Below are 26,633 nucleotides of genomic sequence, written 5' to 3'. Positions count from 1 at the left end.
CAGAATATATTGTAAAGTGAATTGACTGTATATTGACAAGATACAGAGGTGAAGGTGTGAGTGGATGTGAAGGATAGAGGTGTAGAAAGTGAGGGAGGTGGGGAGCTGTGGATGGATATGGAGACAGAGGTGCAGGTGTGGACAGAGACATAGGTGTGGATGGAGATGAAGGTGTGGATGGGGATGAAGGTAGAGATGAAGGTGTGGATGGGGATGAAGGTGGAGATGAAGGTGTGGATGGGGATGAAGATAGAGATGAAGGTGTGGATGGGGATGAAGGTGGAGATGGAGGTGTGGATGGAGGTGAAGGTGGAGATGAAGGTATAGATGGGGATGAAGGTGGAGATGAAGGTGTGGATGGGAATGAAGGTGGAGATGAAGATGTGGATGGGGATGATGGTGGAGATGAAGGTGTGGATGGGATGAAGGTGGAGAAGGTGTGGATAATAATAATAATAATCCTTGCATTTGATATAGCGCTTTTCACGTCGGGAGGACGTCCCAAAGCGCTTCACAGAACACACTGTAAAGTGAATTGACTGTATATTTGTGGGCAAACGCGGCAGCCAATTGCGCACAGCAATGTCCCACAAACAGCCGTAGATTGAAAATGACCAATTTATTATTGTTTTTGGTTTTGGAGGGATTATTAGGCGTGTGGAGTAAGGAAACTTGCCCAAGGTTTCGCCCTCTGCCTGGAATTGAACTCAGGTCTCTCACTTGCAAAGTGAGTGCTCTAACCACTGAGCTACAGGACTCCATGGGGATGAAGGTAGAAATGAAGGTGTGGATGGGGATGAAGGTGGAGATGAGGGTGTGGATGGAGGTGAAGGTGTGGATAGGGATGAAGGTGGAGATGAAGGTGTGGATGGGGATGAAGGTGGAGATGAAGGTGTGGATGGAGATGAAGGTGTGGATAGGGATGAAGGTGGAGGTGAAGGTGTGGATGGGGATGAAGGTGAAGATGAAGGTGTGGATGGAGATGAAGGTGTGGATAGGGATGAAGGTGGAGATGAAGGTGTGGATGGGGATGAAGGTGGAGATGAAGGTGTGGATGGGGATGAAGGTGGGGATGAAGCTGCGGATGGAGGTGTGGATGGGGATGGAAGTGGGGATGGGGATGGAGGTGGGAATGGAGGTGGAGGTATGGATGGAGGTGGGGATGGGGATGGAGGTGGGGATGGAGGTGGAGGTGTGGATGGAGGTGGAGGTGGAGATGGGGGTGGGAATGGAGGTGTGGATGGAGGTGGGGATGGGGATGGAGGTGGAGATGGAGGTGGAGATGGGGGTGGGAATGGAGGTGTGGATGGAGGTGGGGATGAGGGTGGGGATGGGGGTGTGGACACAGGTGGAGGTGGGGATGGGGGTGGGGATGAGGGTGGGGATGGAGGTGGGGATGGGGATGGAGGTGGGGATGGGGGTGGGGATGAGGGTGGGGATGGAGGTGGGGATGAGGGTGGGGATGGGGATGGAGGTGGGGATGGGGATGGAGGTGAAGATGAAGGTGAGGATGAAGGTGTGGATGGAGGTGGGGATGGGGATGGAGGTGGGGATGGGGGTGTGGACACAGGTGGAGGTGTGGCTGTGGGTGGAGCCACCCCGCGCTCTGAGCCCGTGCCATTGTGACGCGGTGTGAGTGGGCGGGGCCGAGAGTGAGTGAGTGAGTGAGTGCGTGAGTGAGCGGGCGGGAGGGGGAGTGGGCGGGGCCGCGCAGCCTCAGTGAGTGTTTGGGAGCGCGCAGTGAAGCCATGGCCACCTACATCCACGTCCCCCCGGCGGCTCCCGCCGTCCTCAAGCTGCAGCTCACGGTGGACGAACACGACTTGGGGGCCGGCGCCGTGAGGATCATCCGGGAGCTCAGGCCTCACTGGGACCCGGCGGAGGTCAAGCTCAAGGTAAATGGCGGCCCGGGAGGGCGGGCGGGAGGCGCGAGGCCTGACTGACTGACTGACTGACTGGACTGGACTTGACGAGGTGGTTTTTTTTTCCTCACACACTCTCCTCCTTTCTTTTTTTTTAATTCACATTTGTTTATTCATTGATTTGATTTTCCTTTGCGTCGATGTGTTTATTATTGGGGGATTTTTTTTATTTTTTGTAATGGTTTGGGAGTTTATTCTCGACTTCTGGTTTTTTTTTCCCCCCTCTCTCTCTCGTCTTTTTTTTTTTGACGTGTGCGCGCGCGCGCGGCTTTTTTTTTCTCTCTCTTCGGTTTAATACGTTTCGTTCGTTCGTTCGTTTGTTTTCTTTATTTGTTTTATCTTTCGGTTGATATTATTTTTCGGGTTTGTCGACGCCCGTTCCTGGATACAGACAGAGAGAGAGAGAGAGGGAGGGAGGGAGGGAGTGCGATGTAGGAATGTGTGAGGGAGGGAAGGAGAGGGAGGAGGTGTGAATTTACAGCTGCGTCACAGGTACCGGCATCCCTCCCCCCTCCCCCCCTCCTCCCTCTCTCCCCCCTCTCCCCTCCCCCCTTCCCTCTCTCTCCCCCCTTCCCCCTCCTCCTCTTCCCCCTTCCCCCTCTCTCTCCCCCCCTCTCCTCCCCCCTCTTCCCCCTCCCTCTCTCTCCCCCTCTCTCTTCCCCCCCCTCTCTCTTCCCCCTTCCCTCTCTCTTCCCCCTTCCCTCTCTCTTCCCCCTTCCCCCCTCTCTCTTCCCCCTTCCCTCTCTCTTCCCCCTCCTTCCCCCTCTCTTCCCCCCTTCTCCCCTCTCTCTTCCCCCTTCCCCTCTCTCTCTCCCCCTCCTCTCTCTCTCCCCCCTCCTCTCTCTCTCCCCCCCTTCCCCCCTCTCTCTCTCCCTCTCCCCCCCATTCCCTCCCTCTCCCCCCCCATTCCCCTCTCCCCCTCCTCCTCCCCCCTCCTCTCTCTGTCTCCTCTCCCTCTTTCTCTCTCTCCCCTCCTCTCTTTCTCTCCCTCATCTCTCTCTTTGCCCCCCCTCTCTCTCTCTCCCCCTCTTTCTCTCTCCCCCTCTCTCTCTCTCCCCCTTCCCTCTCTTCCCCCCCTTCCCCCCCTCTCTCCCTCTCCCCCCCCATTCCCTCCCTCTCCCCCCCCCCATTCCCCCTCTCTCCGACCCCCCCCCTCCCTCTCTCCCCCCCTCCCTCTCTCTGTCTCCATATGTAGAAGGTGTGGCTGCCATTGTAGGAACATGGACTGCGGAGCTTTGTCGTACAATGTTATACGTTTATATACTGGAACAGGACCAGGCCATTTCGCCCCTCGAGCCTGTCCTCGGCCAGGCTCCACTGGCTCCCAGTGGCCGAATGCATCGATTTCAAGATCCTCACGCTCGTCTTCAAATTCTTTCATGCCCTGGCACCTCTCTACTTCTCTGACCTCCCTAGCTCCCCCTCCCCACAACTCAGTACCCACTGCCTCCGCTGGACTGGCTCTAGCCTCCTGCTTATCTCTCGTGTCCTCTCCTTCGTTCCACCATCAGTGGAGCGCGCTTTCAACCACTACAACAACAAAATTACATTTGTATAGCACCTTTCACGTCGGGAGAATGCCCCAAGTGCGCTGGACAGTCAATGTTTCGGACCCGAGCTGGGAGTCGGGATTGGGGAGGGTGGAGGACGAGGGGGAAAGGAGGGTGATTTAAAGCATGGTGGAAGAGGAGGGTCTTGAGATGGGTCTTCTTGTGGATAAAGGGATTAAGGGATATGGGGGTAAGGCAGGTGGATGGAGTTAGAATAGATCAGCCATGATCTTATTGAATGGCAGGACAGGCTAGAGGGGCCGAATGGCCGACTCCTGCTCCTAATTCTTATGTTCTTATGGGTCTTGAAGGAGGCAAGGGAGGGGGCAAGGCGGAGGGACTGTGGGATGGAGCTCCAGAGGGTGGGGGCAGAGTGGCTGAGGGCTCGCCCCGAAACTCAGGAACACTCTCCTTCTATCCCTCCACCTTGCCTCTTCCTGCTGTGCACAATTGGCTGTTGTGTTTCACTCACAAAATATGCATTCCATTCACTTTGTAGTATATCCTGTGAGGCGCTTTTAGACGTCTAACTAACGTGATAAGGAGCTATACCAAATGTAAGGCTTATTATTAGGAGAGCAGAGCTCCTGTAAACCCCTCGTCTCCTTCCAGCTCTGACACTTTTGTGGGATACGTGCAAGGGTGTGCCAAAAATTAAAATAGTTTGTAGAATAAAGTCAACCAAACACAAGCCCGAACATAACCCAATATTATGCCTTTCCAAATATGGGTGGGTCCCACAGTGGACACCCTAGGTTAGTGTTTTTGAAACTGTAAGTAAAGGTCTTCAAGGGTGGGGGAAAAAAACCTTTTGTTTAAATAAAAAAAAGTAAAAAAATAATGAACGGGACTAAAGTCATTTCTTCATGCACAGTACAACAAAAACTCAGCCAATTGGGGTGATTATTCGCTGGAGGTCCCGGCAGCTGGAACTCCCAGTTGTGCGAACTTACAATAAATACATTGGCGAACATTTGTGTGGTGCCTCACCATTCAGGTTCTTGCCAACAATGTATGGATGTTTTTCAATAGTTGGATTTTTTAAAAAATGTGGTAAATATGAACCTTTAAGTTGTCAGTCTGTTTTTCATTATTCTGTTGCTGTGTTTCACAAGCAAGTTTATCTCCAGGGGAAAATCTTTTTTAAACAAAAGTTTGTTTTGTGTTTAAGGAGAGGATTGTTAGCATTGGATCACAAAACATTCCCAGTTTGAGCACTGAATATCCATATCAACCATTTGCAAGTTGTGCCTACAGAATGCACAGTCACTTCATACTTTATGGATTATTATTTTACAGCATATCTTGTGAAACACTTTGATGCATCCTCCCAGAGTAAAAGGTGCAAGGGTTATTATTTAAGTCAGACTTTGCTTGATTGGGTGTAGAGTAAAGTTCACACTGTTTTGCTCCCAATTTAAGAAAGCACCTTGACTGTAAATGTGGTACTTTATTTCACATGCTAGTTTCCATGTGGCCCTTTTGAGTGAGATTGCCAGAGATTAGGGGGAAATGTTATGCATGGACACAAAAAACTTAAACACATATCTCTTGCTTTCTGTTACACGATTTGTTGTATTTAGCCAGTCACCTAAGCAAAATAAACAAATTACAGCGAGAACTGGTCCTAGACCACCAGGATAATCATGGCATTCTGGTGATAGGGCTGTGAATAAATCGACTTCAAGATCATCACACTCAGTGGTTTGCAATGGAGAGTGAAGATAAAGGAGTCATTTGTTATATTTAACGAAAGCCAGTTAACCACACGATAAAACCAACAGGGCACATGTAATACAACCAGCTTTTAAGGGAATTACTCTTCTATCAGAAGAGAGAGATGTATCAAAGGAATCTTTTTGGAAAGTTAGATGGATGGACAAGTGATCATCTGCCTGAATTGTTCTACTTCTGCCTCAAATATATTAATGTATTAAGATTTCACAGACTCAAATTGAGAAGTGGGAAGTTGAAGACACTTTCGATTTATCTACAGTACTTATTTTGAAAGTGGTGAACCGTTTGTTTAGGAAGATAGCAGAGCTGGATAGTGTTGTCAAGTGTTGAGAAGTAATTGGGTATGTTTAAAATGGCAATGGGGATTTGAGGATGAAATACATACAGTACAGCAATACTGCACCAAAATCCTTCCAGTCTTCTCATCAATTAATTTTGTGAATGCCCAGGGGCTACCACTATTTATGGCACAGATTAAAATAATTCAAATTGTATGTTAATTATGCAAGTATCTATCTGAAAGTCTGACATTATCCCATTATCAAGAAGATGGTTGGGAATTGGATAACAAAATAGTATGAGGAAAAAAGATTGAACTTTAAAAGAATTATGAGCACAAAGCCCTCCATTTTAAGTCACAGGAGTGAGAATGGTTAAAGTACAGTAATAGCTTTCTGTTCTCATGCATTCTTGCTCATTTGACAATAATCTATTGTTTTCTGAAAAACCTAAATGAGATGCTGTTTATTGTGATGTGTTTTGGCAAGTGTGTGTGTGATTTAGCTGAATGTTAAGTGGTCTGGTTTGATTGAATTTCAAAACTATACAATTTCTAGATATCTTTTCAATAACACGGGACTCAAGCCACAAATTAATCCTGTAGGATTTGTTGAGTTGGAAAATGCCTGGCTTCCAACATAACATTTCATATTTCAGGTAATCTAGAAAGTAATAATCATTGTAACTAGTCTTCAAGATTTGGGAATAAAGTACAAATGAGCTTTTGTTAGTCTATGAACAAAACATGAGTAGGAGTTAGCGTCTGACAGACTTGCTGATACTCCAGCTAATCTTGAACAGATTACTTTCTTTGTTGAACGTTGGAATCACCAGAATGTGTGCTTTAATGCAGCAAATCGTTAAATCCATACTGTGCCTATGATTGAATGAATTGCTTAGTTGAGATTACCGTATAAACTAAATACATTTTTTCCATTTAATTTTTTTAAAGCGTTATAAACAATATTATTCTAAATCTTTTGCATTGTCAGCTCTTCACAGATGGTATTACAAACAAGCTTGTCGGTTGTTACGTTGGGGATTCATTTGAAGATGTTGTCTTGGTGAGGGTATATGGCAACAAAACCGAGCTGCTTGTAGATCGGGAAAATGAGGTGAAGAGTTTTCGTGTCTTTCATACTTATGGTTGTGCACCTCGGCTGTACTGCACCTTTCAGAATGGGCTGTGCTATGAATTTGTGGAAGGAACTGCACTAGATCCGGAAGATGTCAGAAGCCCGTCAATTTTCAGGTACTTATTTTAAATCGTGCCCCCTTTTCCACAATATTAAGTATTTGAACAATGCTATTGATGGCTGGTTCCTCTAAAGATGCATGTACATCAATTTTATATTTAACTTCAGTTGTGAATTTTTGACCATTCTGTAAATTTCAAAAGGCAAGAGGAATTTTATACTTTTGGGAAAGGACTGAAGAGGAATAAGAATTCTTAACCTTGAGCAGTTTGACTATGTAATCGTGTCCACTTGTAGAACGTTTGTATAATTGTTCAGTGTGATGTTTCACTATGGTAGCCTTAGTACATTTGAAGTACAATGCTATTTTTATAGCTTGTTCTCAAGGTGCTCGACTGCATTTTACTTTTTACATCTTGAATTTTAAATGGTTCCTCCAAGGAAGTGTGTGTGTGTGCTCTCTCCCTCCCTTTCCGTCTTTCCCCATATGCCAGCTGGCTCAAGAAGGGGTGGAAGTAACACAGATTATGAAATGTCACATTGCAGCCAGCACTGAGAACCACTGTTCTAGATACTCAAACAACTGACCTCTCATTTGAACGTGCAGCTTTCTGATTTGAAATCAACACAATTCTGTTGCACTCTCATCTTCATTATGATTCGTGTCATGTTATTTTATAGACGAGGTGTCCTGTATGCAACCACTCTTACTAGTAAGCTATTGCAACTGTTAATTACCCAATGTGTAAAGACATGCTTAGGGTTTCAGCCTTCAGCTTGACTTTTGTAGTCCTGAGCATGCACATTAATTTCCTGTGCATCTGAAAGCATGTGAGGGAAATACTTTGAGAATGGCTGTATTAACTTTAGAGGATGTGATGCGGAGGAGGGTAGTATTTCAGTATTGGCACTCAGCCCCTTAATCTGCATGTTGTAAAGAAGGCCTAGGAAGAGATAGCTAACTGTATTAATGCAGTGTCTACAACTTGGCACTGCTGGCAAGAGATCACAAATAACATTCCTTGGTGTGAACAACAGCTGCAAAGTGTAAAACTGTCATATAGCTGTGGAAAGTCTGGAGGGGATTCTAGAAGGTGGCATGGGCAGCATAGTATGTGTGTGTGTGTGTCCATTTGTTTGGGCGGATCCCTGACTGTCCAGCACCTTGAGACGTCCTCCTGACGTGAAAGGCGTGATACAAACGTAATTTGTTGTTGTTATTGTTTAGTATACATATGTAGATACATATATATAATTTATACATATTTGATGTCAGTGTATTGTTATAAACTATTTCTGATAGTGCATACTGTGGTACATTATGTGCGTTAAGATGTTTGCCCACTAGAGCGCATACATAGATCAGTATGAGGATGAGGGGTATAAATGGTGTTCTATACACTGTTAGTATATCTTCTCATTTTGCTTCACAGATGAACCTGGATCACATGGGGGAAAAGCGCAGGCAGCACCTTCACTTTACAAAAACAGAGAGAGCTGGGAAAACTCAGCAGGTCAGGTAGCATCTATGGAGAAAGGAAAGTCCCCGAAACGTTGACTCACTTTCCTTTCTCCGTAGATGCTGCCTGACCTGCTGAGTTTTTCCAGTTGTCTCTGTTTTTTTGTTTCAGATTCCAGCATCTGCAGTATTTTGTGTTTTGTTTACCTTCACTATACATACAGCTTGCACCCATCACCATATTTCCAGGCATCAGCACAGAAACCTCAGCCTCTCAATCACCAATTTTGTCACCTCCTCCAGCATGGTGCTTTGTTGTATTCTTCTGGATAAGAGTAAAAACAAGTAGCCAACGGAGGATATTGGTAATGGATCACTTGTCGCAAAGGATAGATGGAAAAATGTGCAAGTTTGTGGACTGGCCTTCAAGGTCAAGTGTTAGAACAACAGAAGTATATGTAAACTGTTGTGGCTTCAATCACGAGGATAGACATGATGCTTGGGCACTTCCATAAACCATCATCAGTCTTTGTCATGCACTTGTGTAAAGCCCTAATTACACTGTGTTTTTGGTGTTAAATTGAAGCAACTAGTAGAATATAAATGCCTGGTATGTGATCACAAAGAAATTTCTGTTGGAGTTAATCAACCAAAATCTCCTTGACAAAGTGATTTAGACAAGAAATCTTTCAGCACTGCTGCAGGATAGATGAAAGGGATGTAAATCAATTTAGTTTCCATTAATAGTCTGGCCCTTTATAAACTACTGGGCATGCAGGAATATTTTAAGAAAACATTTGTGTTGTCACTGAAGAGCTGGCCAAGCTACAACATTTTAAAAAAGAGACTGATGCTTGTTACCTGTTAGCAGAGATCAGTTTATGCATAACAGCTTAGATATGACTACTTCAATTTTGGAGTGGGAAATATAAATGTCGTGGTACTGCTGGGAGGGATTTAAAATCCATTTCAGCAGATTAAATGGGAGGACAGTGCAGTGGAATATTTTGTTACTGAGAGACTTAGCACTTGGCGAGTCTCAAATTGACTCTCACAGTTTACTGTCTTTCAAAGTAAGACCCAAATTCACAAGGGCCATCAGTGCTTGCTTTGAAAATCATGGGAGTCAATTGTGGTCGGTTTTAGAGAGTACTTCAGGAATTTTGTAGGTGTGCAGTGATCTGCCCTTGGGTGAAAGTGAACTACAGTGAGTTGTGATAATGGCATAATCATTCCTCACCATTTGCAGGAAATAAACAGGGTTTCATCAATATCCAGGTTGATTTCCTCATAGCCATGCTGTGCCGGATACAATGCACCCATACAGTCTCGGAGACTTTGCCAGGTTGCATGGCCATGCCACACTCTGTCTAAGCATCTAAAATGCTTCAACCGATTGCATGCTCGATAGTGATCTTGTTGACTTGTGTTCTTTACTGTACCTCCTTTGTGCGGCAGTCTAATTATTCCTTATAAGAGTAAGTAGCTAGCAAATTGCAGCCATATATCTTCAACCTTCCTGGAGCCATCCTTTGAGCCTTTGGTTTTTCCTGAAGGTCGCAAATGTGCAGTACAAAGGACATTGAAGATTTATTGATATGACTCAACAACTGCACATTGTTGGAGTTTAATCCCTTCACTTTTGGTTTAAGGATGAAGCCATCAATGCCACAATTTCGAACACCCTTGGGACACCTGCAATGACGTAGAAATTTGTCACTTGCTCAATGATAACTGGCACCAATTTAAATCCCCAAAAGGAGTCTGTTGAATGGAAGGTCGCAACTGCAGTGACCTTCAGAACCACAGTGTGGTTTAGGCCACCGAGGACATCCTCACGTTCTATACCAGGACAGTTTGAACCCGGTAATAGTCTTATTTGGTAAGTCCTTTACTTATGGGCTTGCTTACCTCACTTACATTCCTCTGCTTGGATAGTGAAATGGCAGCTACACTTGGAGGAAATACAGTTTCCATATATAGACTTCAAAATGGACATTGAGCAGGTCAAGGCTTTAAAATCTGCTCAAAATACATCCGTGAATATCAAAGCTCACGCTGAGCAAAATGATCGATTTCCTTGGCTTCCTATGTCAATTAAAGGCTTTAAATGCTAATTTCACCAGTTCTCACTAGCCGCTTTTGCCTTTTCTACTGCAAGTTATTGTTGTACTGCCTATAGAGCTGTACCTCAGTCTAACTTGCTATTTTCAGAATAAGAGAAAACCTAAAATACCTTGCTGAAATTGCAAATTTTGTTTTTTGTCTGAAGACTGAATTATTAGTTAGAATAAATGTAGGCTAGGATCTTATTTGCATTTTTTTATTGTTAACTCACTGTTTTGACGTGGTAAGCGATGAGTCAACTACCACTCCTAGGTCCCTTTCAGTTTCTATTGTTGTTTATGGACTCCATGAGCATTCTCTTGTTGCTTTCTGCATCTAGAATCTAGCACATGTGTCCTCATTGAACATCATTTATCTGGTATCATGTGCGAATCCTACCAAGTTCTCTTTGCAAGACTTGCTGCACCCTCTAACCCTACACCCTTATCCCCGCCCCCACCTGTACTGTAAATAAATTTAACAATCTTGCACTGCGTCTCTGAATCCAGGTCATTAATATATACCAAGAAAAAGAGGCTCTTATTTTGAGGAACACTAATCTGTACTCAAATATATTGAATTTTAAAAACGAGTCCGTTGAAAAATTTACCCTCAACACGACAATAATTGTGATGTCAGTTGATAAGGCCGTATCAACTGTTTTGCTTAGACCTTTCTAACCAGTTAATGTTGATAATGACCACATTCAAGTGATTTAACAAAACAAATAGTACCGTTAATGCTTGGAGAGTTATCTATGCATTACATTAGAATGCAAGATCTGGAATGACCAAATTCAGATTTATTTTGAACTGCTTTTTATTTTTTTCACACAGACTCATAGCAAGACAGCTGGCGAAGATCCATTCAATTCATGCACATAATGGTTGGCTTCCGAAACCAAATTTATGGTTGAAACTGGAAAAATATTTTGCCCTTGTTCCCACAGAGTTAACAGATGTCCATGCAAATGCAAGGTATGGTTACATTCTAGCTTTCTCTTGAATGCATCTACACTATCTGATTCAACCATTGCTTCAGGCAGCAACTTCCACAATCTCTCCCCTCTGTGTGAAGCGGTTCCTCCTAGTAGAGTCCTGTAGCTTAGTGGTTAGAACATTCACCTCACAAGGAGAGGACCTGGGTTTGATTCCCGAGCAGGGCGAAACATTGGGCACGTTTCCTTACTCCACACACATGCCTCGGTTTACCTAGTAGTAAGTGGGAACCTGGTTGTTAGTCAATTGGCGGATCGCTTTTCTGGGGGTAATAATGTCTCCATAAAAATAATTTGGTCATTCAATCCACGACTGTTTGTGGGACACTGCTGTGTGCAGTTGGCTGCCGTGTTTCGCCCACAAAATATACAGTCAATGCACTTGACGGTATATCCTGTGAAAAAACACTTTGAGACATCTCGAAGACATGATAAGGCGCTATATCAAATGCAAGTATAATTTTTTTGCGTATCATTTAGCGTAATGCACTATTTTGCATTGCACTGAACAATTAACATCCATTTTGTTTGGTGAATGAAGTAGGAAGACGGAACGAAATTCCTGAACCATTGTGTAGTAATGTAATCGGCTTGTAGCATATTGTTGTTTCTTTGTTAATCTAGAATTTTAACAAATAATTGAATGTCATATTTTATCAAATAATTGAATGTCATATTTTAACAAATAATTGAATGGAGGGAAAGATTGTAACTACTTCTCCTTTCAAAATGTGTCTAGAGTATACTTAACCCTTCACGATCATATTTGTCACACCAAACTAACCAGCTAGACAATGAAAGTCACATAAAAGTTAGTCACATATTATTTTACAAACCTGGTCAATTATTGATGGGGGAAGGGTACATTTCTCCATTTTCTGCAGTTGAATTGGGTGTGTGCACTAAATGCCAAAGATAGAACAATCGAGAATAGTTTGGGTTTTGTTGTCGATATAAAATATGAACTTGCAGCACATGAAAATGTAACTCATTGCTTTACATGGCTAACCTGAAACCCGTTCTTGCAGGTTTCAAATGGAAATCCCAGGCCGTTGGGAGTTAGAACAAGAGCTAGCTTGGATGAAGAAATGTCTCTCTTCTCTTGGCTCACCGGTAGTGCTTTGTCACAATGACTTGTTGTGTAAAAATATTATCTACAATGAAAAAGAAGGTAAACTTCCAAATAATAATTTGGGGGTGATTTTCAGTTAGACATGTTTAATGTTTCTTTTGAATATATTTTGTAAGCAGTACAGTTGAAGCCTGTTAGCTTGGATTCCTGGGTAGGAACTACTTTTCTGACCCAGATTTTGCTCATTTCCTTTTTAAAAAAAACTAAGAATAAGGGGTTTGTTAAAATTCTAGCTGTTAACCACATTCCAACTGACTGGCATCAACTTGACTTTAAAGTCAGCAGTTTGTAACAGCTTCCAATTCTTAACATGTAGATAAAAAATACTTTTTAAGTATTGTGTAAAGTTTTTTTTAAAAGGATTGGAAGAATGTATCAGGCATATTTAATTTAAATGTTTTATGTAAGTACAGAGGAGTCCAGAATAGACCAGAATTTTTATTTTGTTAATGTTTTAGTTACAAGTGGATTAGTAGAACAGTATGTTCAGTTGATTTTCATCTTAGTAAATAATTAATTTTTTTTTTAAAAAAAAATGTTTTTGCCCCAAAATAATGAGCGTTGCAATTAGTATACCTTAAATCTTAAAATGTAATGTAATGATCAGGAAAAGAAACAAGTGGGATTATCATTTATGAGAATGTTATATTTAGCTGTAGGTGGAAGTGTTTGCAATGGAATATTAATATTGATGCAGTGCAGGAATGATGTACCTAGAAAGCTTGTGTATTTGATGACTGGACTCCCCACATTGCAGCTTTTGTTTCACTCCCAATATCAGATTAAATTCAAATGGTATTATGCCCAGTTGAGAGACATGCCTTTTTTGCCTCCGTCACCTCCTGGCTCAGCTATTTTAGTCGGAATCCTCCTGCCTCAAGATATTCAATGTGTTTTTGGTCATCTTTCCCCTTTGGCTCCCATCGCAGCCTGGTTGCCCAGCAGCTGTGTTGAGTGCTTTGAGACATCTTCCTGACAAAAAAAAAACTATATAAATCTAAATTGTATTATTTTTGTATCTTGACCTCATTTGGTTCCCCACCCCAACAGATCAAATTCGGGATTCCTATCCTGGCTTTTAAACGGCTTACCCTATTCTACTTCAGCAACCCTCTGTTCTGGCACTTTCTCCCCCACCACCCCCCCGCCCCGGTTCAGGTTACTGGCAGTTGCGTGATGTAGTTTGAGACGTCCTTCTGACTTGAAAGTCGCTATTGAGATACAAATGTTCAATGTGATAGCTATTTGCTGTGTTGCTAGAGGAAATCTTTTTGCTATACACTTGTTTGAGTTTGTGAAGCAACAGTAAAGATCATCCAGTTCTTCAAAGCTAAAGGAAAATAGATGGATGAAAGAAAACAATGTTCTCTGCATGTGCTGTATTTTTAATAGACATTGACTTCGATGATTCTACTGTATATATAAAGTAATGTGTATTGAAGATGGCAGTTCAGTGACGCACCGCATTGGAGTATCAAAGCACTCTGCTACAACTTGAAAGTAAATGTTGTCTTTGACTTCTCTAGTTTGCCAAACTTTCTTCATCTACCATACATTAGGTTTACCATTACGGTGTGTACGTCGTGCTGCTTTAGTGCACTGGCTGGAGTTTATCGCATCGCTTGTTCACATCAATCTCCCCATTGGAGTGCGCTCAGTCTGGTAACAGTCAGTTGGTATCTTGTAAGCTTCAATACATTGTATGGTCTTAAGTGTTATGTCTGTATGTCTGTCTTGTTTTCAAAAAAACATTTGTTGCTTATTTGAAAACATCAGCCTAGATGAAAGACCAAAATATATTTCAAGTTTAACTTAAAGATTAATTATCTGGATATTTTGACTATTGCAGTTGAAAAACACCCTTGTTTACACTTAACTCTAAGGTGATACAATCGTATTTGTTCTTATAACTCACCAGTTTTTGAAAATTGTAACTTGCATACAGAATTGTAACTAAACATACAAAGTTTGCAAGTAAATTATGCAGATCGTCTTATCAAATTAAAGAGGGACAAGTATTTCACAATTTAGTTTTTTTTTATAAATATACTGCAGAATACTAAAATGATTAGCCGATTGAAACCAAATGGTCTGTGATTGAATTGATAGTATTTTGAAGCAAAGATTCATTTTGGGCTTGGGTCTTTTTAAATCAAACACATTAGTCATATTTGCGAGTTTGCATATTAAATATATATTTGAGTTCTGACAAAAAGTATTATTTTTTTATTATAAGTAGATTTGAGCTAAAATGCAGAATTTCTTAATGTTCCGTATGCATTTTCCAAGGTAAAGAAAGGTACATTAGGATTGGTAACGTGCACAAATTTGAAATTAAAGGAGAAATCCAATCTCTTCAGAAATTGAGATGTCATTTCTTTACTCACCAAGATGTTTCTGAATTTTTAAAAAAAAAAACACTATACATGAGAAAGTGGCTTTGTCAAGGGCTTTGTGTCAGCACCTTTACGGATGGAGGAAATTGGAAGAAATAAATAATGGCTGAGTTGTTTTGAATCAAAAAACATTAATTCCATCTCTGCATCATGTATGGAATAAAGTGTTCCTCTGATACTCATTGAGTGCTGAACCATACAGACTGGGAAGGTTCCAGGGTTTGATCCTTCACCTATACTGAGGGTACTCACTCCAAATGATATTAACGCCCTAGGTTAAAGAGAGATGTCTACAGCCAAGGTTCCTGCTGATTGCTAACCTTTGCTTGGTGGTGGATGTGTGACAGGATCAAATTCAGCTTTGGTGCCCCTTGTAGTCATATACTGTAGTTTATTGATAGTTTGTCGAGGCTTATACATAAATGGCCATTTAGGCATTAGGTGCCAGAAGGTGCCTGGAGCGTGTGGTAACAAACTTGTAGAATAATGCAGACTGCTTTCTAAAGTTATACTAATTTACTTTTATAGAATTTTATTTCAAATGCAAATGTTTTAAAGGAATTACATATTTAACACTCACAATTTTGTGTCCCCAAACCCTGTTTCCTTTTTTTTTTGTTGGCACTTCTAAAGGCAGTATTCAGTTTAGGTTTTATATAATGAAAGAAACAACTTTTCATCGTTTGAGTGTTACCCAATTCTTCAAAATCTTCAAAACCCAGACAGGATAATGAAGTACTTGTTAGACAGGGAGAGTTTTGACATCAAGTCTCATGAGCTACAAGCTGATGAGCATTTTGATGCTGGAGTCTTCAACATGTGCATTCCTTTTACAACTTCTGCTGTACATAAGGTGGAATTTAAAATATACACGTCCATGCATACTACTTTCTTTTGGGGTTCACAGTTTTTGGAAGGTACTCAAAATGTTAAGAATGCCAAAAAGGGGGAGGAGATGTAGGTATAGGCTGTTTTTAATATAACTTGAGAAATGGCATGTAATATTAAAAATCAAACTGCATGGTATCTTTGCTCATCACAAAGTTCCTTTCAGCAATTGTCTTTTTTAAAAAAAACTAGATATGGTCTGTAAATCTATCCAGGTTGGAATGCAGTGGGAAGAATAGAGTTGCCTAAGTAGTGAAACATGTAATCATACACCTATGGTTACAAACCAGAAGACTTGGTGAGTAAATTACTGCAGCTCACTACTTTGTAAAAGGTTGGGCTGTTTTTGTTTTCCAAGCCTTCCCTTTAATGAAGCCAATGTTTTATCAAAATCATCTGTATGTTGAGTGATATTGAAGTAATTTGTAGGGCTTTTTAATTTTTTTAAGCAAACAACTATTACGTAAGAAGCAGCAAAAAAAAAGCACCCATGGAGCATTGGTGTAGTAATAAAAATGAATTACCTATTGGAAAACATGCCAGGCTTATGAATTGGATTTGAAATGTCATGTAGTAGCCAACTTACTGTAATAATAGCCTCTGATAGAAGCACTTTCTTTATGGCTTCCTCACTAATAAAAAAANCTGCATCAATTAACCTCCGTTAACACATTTTGTACGATCTATTATGAGTTAACGACTGTATATAGTTAAGTGTGTATGTAGTATAAAGTACTTTGGTATAAAATTTGCATGCAATTCCCGCTTGTCTAGTAAATTGAGGATTGAATGCTTCCCAAGCCAAGAATGTAGTCGGGCTGTTTAGGCTGGATGAAGCAGTGGGTCAGTGTATTCCTTTCCTCTTCAAAATAAAACTTTGACTGAATCATGAAGGTCTCAGAGAGGCCCCTAAGGTTTAAGAAATGGGAAATATTTCACTGGTGAAACGCTGTTGGCGAAAGTTCTGATGTTGGATTGAAGTTCAGGGAGACTGTATTGCTCACATCATCTGGCTACAATATTTTATTTCATATTTTATAGATTCTAATTTTATATAATATTTCCTGACCTTGTAATGCTGATGTTGTCATTAGATGGCCAAAGTAGAAAATGTCCTGTTCCCCAAAATTACATTGTTTCCATCTTGACTGCTAAAATTTAGTAAAATAAATTGATCAAGGCTTTTGCTTCCTTATTGGGTATAACAAATAATAATAATCCTTGCATTTTGATATTATTACGTCTTCTAGACGTCTCAAAGCGCTTCACAGGATATACTGTAAAGTGAATTGTTTCGTGGGCGAAACGCGGCAGCCAATTGTGCACAGCAGCGTCCCACAAACAGTGGTGGATTAAGTGAACATTTTTTTAAGGGTTCCTTACCCCAGAAAAATGATCCACCAATCGACTAACAACCGGGTTCCTACTTACTGCTAGGTGAACAAAGCCACGTGATATAAGGAAACTTGCCCAATGTTTCGCCTTGTCCGGGAATCAAACCCAGGTCCTCTCACTTGCGAGGCGAGTGCTCTGACCACTAAGCTACAGGACTCTACGCATGTGGAGTAGACATTTTGCAGGCATCAAAACTTTTCTGTGAAGTTTTAAGATTAATTTTTTTTTTTTGTGTGGTTCCTTTGACTGCCCTCTTCTTTCCATCTCCTGGAAAAAAAGACTTTCAAAGAGGAAAATCATCATCCAGGCTTGTGAAAATACCACTTTAGATAGAGTCCACACCAGACCCTGGTGAATCCAAGAATAATCTGGGTGGCTACTTACCTAGAAGGCGGGGTGGCCATCTACCTTTATTTGGCATTGAAGTCTGATGGTGCAGTTGAGGTCAGGAACTAATGGACATAAAATGACATCTATATATCACTGTGCTGTAAGATGCTGGATGCACCATAACTACTAAAAAAAAATCAACTGATTGTGTAAGAAACTAAATTGTAAGGTTCTAAAGACCGAGTTCTTCTATTTTTAATGAGGTTCATTTCACTAACAATACTGTATATATCATCACATTGCGTGGGTGGGGTGGGGGTGGGCTGGAGTGGGGCTTCTGGATGCTGCTTTTGTAGAGGATGTCTCGGAGTTTGCCTGTTCATCTAATGTTGTGGTTCCCGTTTTGATTCTATTATCATTCTATTTGTACCTAAATAGGTCATGTGAAGTTCATTGATTACGAATATGCAAGTTACAACTATCAGGCATTTGACATTGGGAACCATTTCAATGAATTTGCAGGCAAGTCCTTTAAATTGTTTTGGATTTTGACTTCGTCATACGTTTAATGTAATATATTTGTCAGAACTTACATATAGTGTATATCTTTCATAAGTTCTCTTTCCCCCCCCCCTATTCCTCCCAATTAGGTTTAAATGAAGTAAACTACAGTTTATATCCAGATAAAACTGTACAGATGGAATGGTTGAGAACCTATCTTGAGGCACTCAAAGAGTACAAAAGTTTTTGTACGGATATAACTGAGAAGGAAATTGAAGTACTCTACATTCAGGTTAACTTTTTTTCATTGGTAAGTGATCTTGCTGAAGAGCAACCAAATATCATATTCCTACAGATATGCAATTTATTCAAGATCTCCTATTCTATATTGTACATCTGTGGAGTCCTGTAGCTCAGTGGTTAGAGCATTCGCCTCACAAGTGAGAAACCTGGGTTCGATTCCCAGCAGGGTGAAACCTTGGGTAAGTTTCCTTACTCCACACGCCTAATAATAATACCTCAAGAAAAATAACAAACAATAATAATTTGGTCACTCATTCCATGACTTTGTGGGTCTCTATTGTGCACGACTGGCTGCTGTGTTTGCCCACAATATACAGTCAATTCACTTTACAGTATATTGTGTGAAGTGCTTTGAGTTGTCTAGAAGATGTGAAAAGCGCTATAATCAAATGCAAGGATTATTATTATCCTAGACATTACATGTATGTATAATTGCATACAAGTGGGATATCTGAGGAGGTTGGCGGGGCGGGGTCTTGTGGAGTATAAATACCAACATGCACCAGTTCAGCTTGTAAGTTTGCAATGAAAATTAGATCAGTCATCGTGTGTTATACTTGGTTATTTTTGCAATTACACAAAAAGCTCTACAAAGGTGGATGAAAAAGACCCATTTGATTATATGGCGTCCTGTGGCTAGTGGTTTGAGCACTCGCCTCGCAAGCTGGAGGAACTCTGTTGTTAGTTGATTGTCGGGTTGCTTTCCCAGGGATAATCCTTCAAAAAAAATAAGTCGATCACTCAGTCCACGACTGTTTGTGGGACATTGCTGTGCCTAATTAACTGCCAAGTTTCACCCAAAAATCCAGTCAATTCACTTAACAGTATATTCTGTGAAGCGCTTTGAGACGTCTCAATGACGTGTTATGGCACTATATCAAATGCGAGGATTATTATGCAGTTGATTGTGACTAATTATAACAAGTCCTTACCAATGGCAGTTCATCTCCTTAACAAATGAAGTAACTTTGCTTTGTTTTTCAGGCTTCCCATTTCTTTTGGGCACTATGGGCACTAATCCAGACAAAATATTCAACAATTGATTTTGACTTTTTGGGGTAAGCTTTAAAATTTTGTTTTAAAATCTTAGGACTGTTAATATGGAACACTGACTTTAGATTTGGCTAAAAGATTAAACCGCTTGATTGATTCTGTCTTGTGGAAGATATCCATCATTTTTTGAATGTTATACAAACTGAAGTGTTTTAGCTTTACAAGGTCATTCAAACAAATAAAACCCGTTTCTTTATAAGAAAATGGAGATCTCTATCCCCCCAGCAGATTTTAGTAAAATATTAACACGTTAAAATATCTACATTACAATCAGTCCGCTAACTTGGCATCTCTCCCACTCCCTCCATCCCGATAAGGTGAATGCTAATCTTTTAAGGGACGTAAACTGCTGTTAAATTAAAGATTGTGACAACAGCTACGTTTCTGTTGCTTACATATATTACATTTAATTAAGTTCCAGTTAACTTCCTGTATGATCTCTTGAACTAGATATGAGCAGATAATTCCAGCGTATTTGAGATTAACACCTGATGCTATTGATACTTTTAGTAGATAGAAGGATAACAGTGCATTTTTGAAATAAGTATCTAACACTCATTCATATTCTGTTCAAATATGACTCGAACATTTTGTCTACTCTAATTTGTTTGTCTAAAGTTTCTTATTTTGACTCTTTAACAGTCATGTTCTCTCTTGTGACCACAAGATGGCACAGTAGCATTTAGAGTAGTTACGTTTAAAGCATTTGAAACCTTTTCATTTTATAGTGATCTTAATATCTCCTTTATCCTCCCCACTCCCCCCCCCTCAAAAAAAGCGTATTCCCTCCTGGTTTCTCCCAAAGACACTCTAAGCAGGCATTATAGAATGAGCAACAGCAACGCGAATTTGAGTTCTGACCTCAACACTGGTCTAGATATTGTACTGTGAACGGATTCAAAGATATAATGAATGAAGAGTAGAATATGGTTACCTGAAATGCTTCAATGGTTGTTCTGTAAAGAGTGTAATGAAGGGCAGACATTTGAAAGATCCAACTATTACAGTTAAAGGCTGGTTAGGTTACCACAGGCTGTCCAATAATTTGTGGGTTGTCTTGAGGTGAAACTGTATCTTCTAGTTGAGGCGTGTTGATGGGTTAGTAACCCTTAGAGAGAGGGTGGAAAAATTAATCCCCTTTGTCCTCACCTCAACCATTCTCAATAATCCTTTAAGAAAATTCAGCTGGTGAGGGCGAACTGCAAGAAGGGAAGAGGTGTAAGATGGCCTGAACATTACTTAAGATTAGTTTAAATGAGGAAGGCGCTTGAGCCTATCTCGTCCTTCAGAACACCCACCGCCTCAATATCTCTAGCGTTTTCATCTTACTCCACAAAAAATCTCTTCCTTTCCTTTAGCAAATGACTTTGCCCTTGGACTTGCTCTTGATACCCAATTACAATTCATAAAGTCTAAACTAGTACATTGAACCTCTGACTATAATACCTAGAGCTGCATTATGTGGTCTTAAGCAGATTTTGTGATGGATGTGACTTTTTGTCAATGCCATAGAACACGCGGGTATTAATGTAGTTTAGAGCCAGGTTGCAGATGTCAATTTTAACTTTTAATTTTAGTTTCTTGTGTAGTGGGGCACCGCATTTTTTAACTTAAGTTTTAAATGAATGAATTATCACTGTAGAAATGACAGATTTCCAGAATTGCTTCAAAGTGTAGTTGCAGAAGGCAATCAAGTTACTCGAGCATATTGACATGCATAGGAAGTGTGTGAAATATAGAGGAATGCTGGAGGGAAGCACTAATTTTAAACATGCTAATGAAGTGTGTCAAGGATAAATTACTGATGCACTTTTTTTCTACATAATGTCTGCTCTTCTCTTTTGCCGTTTCTGTATCAGCCATAAATTTGGTGTTTAGCAAAAAAAAAACGAAAATTAATAGTGATTTTGATGGAATTATTTTCAATTCGCTTTTTTTTACTGCTATTCATAATTATTCATTAATGAGCTAATAAATTTAGGGAGACATGAAGACTAAATAATTATTTTTCCTCCAATCTAAACAAGAGAGATTTATTGGTAACGTTAAGTTCTTGTACCTGAAATGCTTTGGCTCCTTTGTTTACGTTACATAGGAAATCGAGCTAAGATCTGAGTGAAAGGAAGAGAAATTGCCTAAAACTTTAGTGATAATGTGGTACCATATGGTTTTTCTCTTCCTATGCTGTTTATGTACAGAATATTTATCTTCTTCCGTTACACTTTTATTACACGCCAGTGTGAAAGCATTTAGGAACACCAGCAGGTGTCTCCCCTCTGCAGTTAGGTTCGATCTCCTTACCCTGAGGCAAGCAATCCTATTTTTGAAATTTTAGGCACTGCTTTGAGTGTTCTCTGTACTTGTGCTTTATATTATGTGGAGTCCTGTAGCTCTTTGATTAGTTAAAGCACTCGCCTTGCAAGCGAGAGACCTGGATTTGATTCCTGGCAGGGCGAGTTTCCTTACTCCACACGCCTCTGTTTACCTAGCAGTAAGTAGGAACCCGGTTGTTAGTCGATCGGCGCATCACTTTGCGGCGATAATGTTCCCCCCCAAAATAATAATAATAATAATTTGGTCACTCAATTTGGACACGACTGTTTGTGGGACACTGCTGTGCGCAATTAGCTCTCGCGATTCACCCACCAAATATACAGTCAATTCACATTACAGCATATTCTGTGAAGCGCTTTGAGACGTCGAGAAGACCTAAAAAGCGCTATATCAAATGCAAGGATTTTTATTATTATATCTCTCAAGGTTCAGGTTATATTAAAAAAAGCGGGTTATGAGTTCTAACCGGGCTAAACTAACAAATAGCGATTTGGATGCACCAGGCCGAAGTATAGAGGATGATAAAAGTTAATTGTTTTGACCTACAGGAGTCCAGAGTTGAGTCCTAGGCAAATCCATTTCTGTATTAAAATATTAAGCAAAAAAAATCCAATGTAGGACCTGAAATCTGTAAAATAGAATTGCTTGCCTCAGTGTCGAAACAGTGGCAATTCTCAGTCTACCTGGACAGTTTTTAATAATAATTATTATTATTTTCATTTCACCTACAAAAATACTATACTGCACCATACTTTGCCGTATATCTTGTGCACTACTTTGAGATGTCCTCCCAATGTGAAAGCCTCTATATTAAATGCAAGGATTATTATATACTGAATGAAGGGGGGAACAAGTTCCATCTATCGATCAGTTATACCTTAATGTTTGGGATAGTTGTTCCTTCTGAACTGCTTAATAGCTAATCTACAAATTTCTACTCACCCTATGGAAACCCATATTTTTAGTTGCCGTAACTCAAAAAACTGTGTCCATGCTAACAATATTGTATTAAATTGGACTTTTTCATTATTATCGGAACACAATTCTTAGAGGATGGAATAATAATCATTTTCTATTGTACTCTTTTCCCAGATATGCAATTGTACGGCTCAAACAGTATTTCAAAATGAAGCCTGAAGTCCTGGCCTTGAAACTGCCTGAATGAATAAGCAATTCACCTCTTACTGTTTCAATGACCTTAACATCCTGAATTAATCGGCCGCATTCCAAGCACAGTGCTGTTGGAATGACTGAAATTAATGATTGCTTGCATACTCTCACAAAAGCAAGTCGGGGTTCAAATCTGCCTCGTCAGTGCTATAACTTGCTAACAATCGTCTTGTATGCCGTTAACTCTTATTTTGAGATCTGAAGTTAAATGATTCTTTGAGAGAACTATGATTCTTCATTTGTTTATCCTCCACATACCTTGAGATAGATCCATGGAGCAACTGGAGCACAAATCACCAAGTAATGCTTTGCTCTAGAGATTATACTCCTGATGTGAAGTCATGTGAAAATTGCACGATCATTCCCAAATTTGTACTGCATAAAACACCTGCTCAAAGTAGCCAAAGTCGATTTTGTTTCATCCCAATGTCATCGCATTCGGTATAAAAAGTGTATTTTGCCTATTAAAAGTTGCACTAATACATTTTTATACCACACTTTGAGAGATTCACCTTACACTTTCCTATTTTAACCTAATTTGAACAAGCCTTTGTTATGGTCTGGTTAGATGCAGTTTTTATGAATATGGGATTGGTGGAAGAACATGATTTTCACAATAACATCAGGGTATAACAGTTCCTGATGCCTTTAAACCCCGGAAAAAAATGTCTCATCTGGTTAGAAGATGGGTATATCCTAAAGATAATGTGGAGGGCAAACTGCATTGAAAGAACGAGAAAGACCACATTGAAAATAGTTCCATCTTTTTTGGAGCCATATAATTTACAAAAAAAAACCTTGCAGTGCACCAAGTGATAGTATTTTTTCGGTTTATTGTGTGCATATAAATACTTGCCAGAACAATGTCTCTAGTTATTAATTTATTAACCGCTCGAGAAGCAAGTGTAACTCGGCTGTGTTAGACTTTCAGTACGGCCCACAGCTCTTCTGGTTTTTAATTTGAATAATTCAGAACACTTGTGCTTCCTCAGCCGACAAGTCATGTCTCTATCTGTTAATTTGTTGCTAATACTACATACATACAGTTGGAATGGTTTCAAAATCAGCAGATTAAGATCAAACATAAAACTGTCTCTGGGATTTTCACGTGTAGGTGGGATGCATGGAAATCTCAGTTTGGTTTGGATACTCTTAAACAACGGTGATGGGTTTCCGCATGTGTCAGACACTCAGCTGATCCCCAAAAAAATCTGGAATTTCATTCAAATTCTTAAATGCTATACAGTTAAGTATTTCAACACTGTTGGAGCATTGTTGTGCAACACTACAAAGTAAAATTGATTCTAAATCCTAAAAACAATGCGTTTCTGTGAAGTTTGGAATAGGGCCTGTCAACTCCTGGTACTATATTAAAGTGGAAATACAAGTAGGAGCGGTTGCACTTACACATATGTCTGGATTGTATTTAAAATTTCTGTGAATTGTTAAATTGCCATGTTAATAAGGTCTTTCGTATTGAAGTTAAAGTTTGCCCTTCCATTACTTTTCAATTTAAAAAGTTTTGATTTGATTCTGTACAGTTTCTCTTCGATCCAGAGTATTGCAATAACTTTAACCACAATGTGAAATACATTTAAAGTGTTAATTGTATTATCATGTTTAATAAAGTAGGCTCATTTTGAATCCACGCTATTGTAAATACTTGCAGATTGTTTGCAGTTCAGTAAAGGACACAAATGTGAAAGGACATCTTGCCTAATGTAAAATTGTGTTTACAGAGTTCACCCTGTAAACCACAGTGGTACCTCAAAAATAATCTGCATTCCGTTTATCATCAGACTGACACTGCAAATATACAGTGGAACCTCGATTGCCCACTGGGGTCCATCGTTTTGATTTAATTAAACTTCAAGGTTCCTTTACTCAGCATTCAAGTGTTGAGATGTAAACAATGTATAGACTCTAAAGTTAAGATATTGCTTGTAATTTTGTCCTTAAACTATGTTTAGCAGTTTTCTTAAAACAAGATGTTAAGAAAATGTATTCAATTAACGTATGCATGTAAAATATCTCTATTTAATGCCTGCAGTTCAGTCCTCCTCAAACTTGTTTTTATTGTGGGTGGATGGGTTCATATTGCTCTGCGTCCTGTTTTTTGTTGAACATCTGTAAGAAAATTGCTCCAAATCAGGATGTATTCTGAAGTTGAAGTCGTTTTCAATTTTTCAGAAATTGTGCAAAATTGGAAGGCATTACATTTCAAAATGCCCACTCCTATTTGGAAAGTTTTGATCTTAATGAATCGGAAACTAATTCCTGCTACCTTTGTTAAACTGTATCAACCCTATTCCACGAGCTTTTGAGATTGAACTGCAAATATTTCTGCTTTTGCCCTGTATATAGAAATCTATTTGAGGTAGTTAATCATTACGTATCTCAAATTACATAGTTTAAGCTTTGAATAAAAGGCTTGTATGATATGCTATTATTTGGGACTCAAATTTTTCTAAAGATCACTTCACATGAAGTTAACGGTCTGTATAGACTTTAACTGAGATTAGATAAGGATTAAGATTTTTTTTATTGCGACAGTATGACTTGTACATTCAAGTAACTGCTCTTGGAAGCTTTGAAAGAGTAATGGTCTCAAATGCAGTACCTCCCATGTCTGGTTTAATATAAAATCCTAGGTTATGGAGAGCTTTGAAAGAAAGCATAGCTTTGGGTTACCAGTTAAATTGTATATTCTTGTAAGATTAGGTAAATCTTAACTTTAAAAATGGAGAAACCAGTACTTTAGTAAGTCAAGTAACACCCCATGTTAAATTATGGTTAAAAATGTTGCCTCTCTCTTTCACTAAATTTGTTACGGTTAAATATCAAAATAAGATTGGGATTAAAATACACAATAGAGACTTACTAAAATATAAACTGCAGACCTATTAAAATCAAATCCAGGGTTTTGTCTCAATATCCACCCTGCTGCAAAATGGAGCAGTTTTAGGTATCAGGTATGTTAAGTGCATAAATACCTAATGATTTTATCAATTAACCTTTTTTTTGGAGATTATGAAAGGTGGGCTACATGAATGAAAGTTGATAGCAATAAATAGGGCATGTCAAATTATAGTACAGGTGTTGGTCATGTCTTTCTAGGCTGATTATTAAACAGAGCTGTACAACCTTCCTACCGTAGTCTTGAAGCTACTGCTAAATTTGGGCACTAAATCCAATTGGCTGCCGTCCACAAAATACAGTCAATCCACTTTACAATATATTCCTGTGAAGCCCTTTGAGGAGTCTCAAGAACGTGATGAGGCGCTATTTCAAATCCAAGTATTATTACTGTATTGATATAATTTTGTTCAGGTATAATGTTGTAAAGACCGATACTGAAAAGTATTGTATCCACAGCAGTCCACTGAAATTACCTAAGTACAGACTTTTAGAAATTGTAGCCCAAGATAACTGTGCTTTAAACTCTAAATATATGATTATAATGAGTTGATTAAGAATTTCAACATCTATTGCTGCTGATTAGTTAAAAGTTGTCGGAAACCCTTTATGCCTTTCAGCATCAATCAACTGAGAATGGCGATTGTGAAGTTTGCACACACATATTGAGCAGTTGTTTTCTCTAATACACGATATTAGTTTGGTTTTGAATGAGTTCACGTATTTTGGCTTGATGTGTGTACTGTTTGCTCTAATGCGTACCAGAAAATGAAGCCTTTTGTCATTTTGCTATGTAAAGTAGTAAACCAACCGGGCCAGATAAGAGTTGGTACTTTAAAATAATTCACCTGACATGAACATTAGAATGATCAATGTAAATTTGTAAATAAATTCTGTGTTGACTGTATACTTTGTCCATTGTGTACTTTGTAAATCTAAGATGGTGCCAAGTTTGGAAAAATCTATGTT

General features: G+C 39.8%; 1 protein-coding gene across 1 annotated transcript; it reads left to right on the top strand.

Annotated features, from left to right (window-relative positions):
• Positions 1-1,697: 1,697 nt before the first annotated feature.
• On the top strand, positions 1,698-23,889 carry LOC103181080 (ethanolamine kinase 1). Its single transcript, XM_007897294.2, has 8 exons — positions 1,698-1,895; positions 6,481-6,740; positions 11,086-11,226; positions 12,275-12,417; positions 17,826-17,909; positions 18,038-18,198; positions 19,176-19,249; positions 22,671-23,889. Exons 1-8 carry the CDS (start codon positions 1,749-1,751, stop codon positions 22,741-22,743), a joined length of 1,083 nt encoding a protein of 360 aa, XP_007895485.1. The 5' UTR covers positions 1,698-1,748; the 3' UTR covers positions 22,744-23,889.
• Positions 23,890-26,633: the final 2,744 nt, after the last annotated feature.

This window comes from Callorhinchus milii, unplaced genomic scaffold (genome assembly GCF_018977255.1).
Source record: "Callorhinchus milii isolate IMCB2004 unplaced genomic scaffold, IMCB_Cmil_1.0 Scaffold5, whole genome shotgun sequence".
In the NCBI taxonomy this organism is placed as follows: domain Eukaryota; kingdom Metazoa; phylum Chordata; class Chondrichthyes; order Chimaeriformes; family Callorhinchidae; genus Callorhinchus; species Callorhinchus milii.
This window is presented reverse-complemented; position numbering and strand designations above follow the sequence as displayed.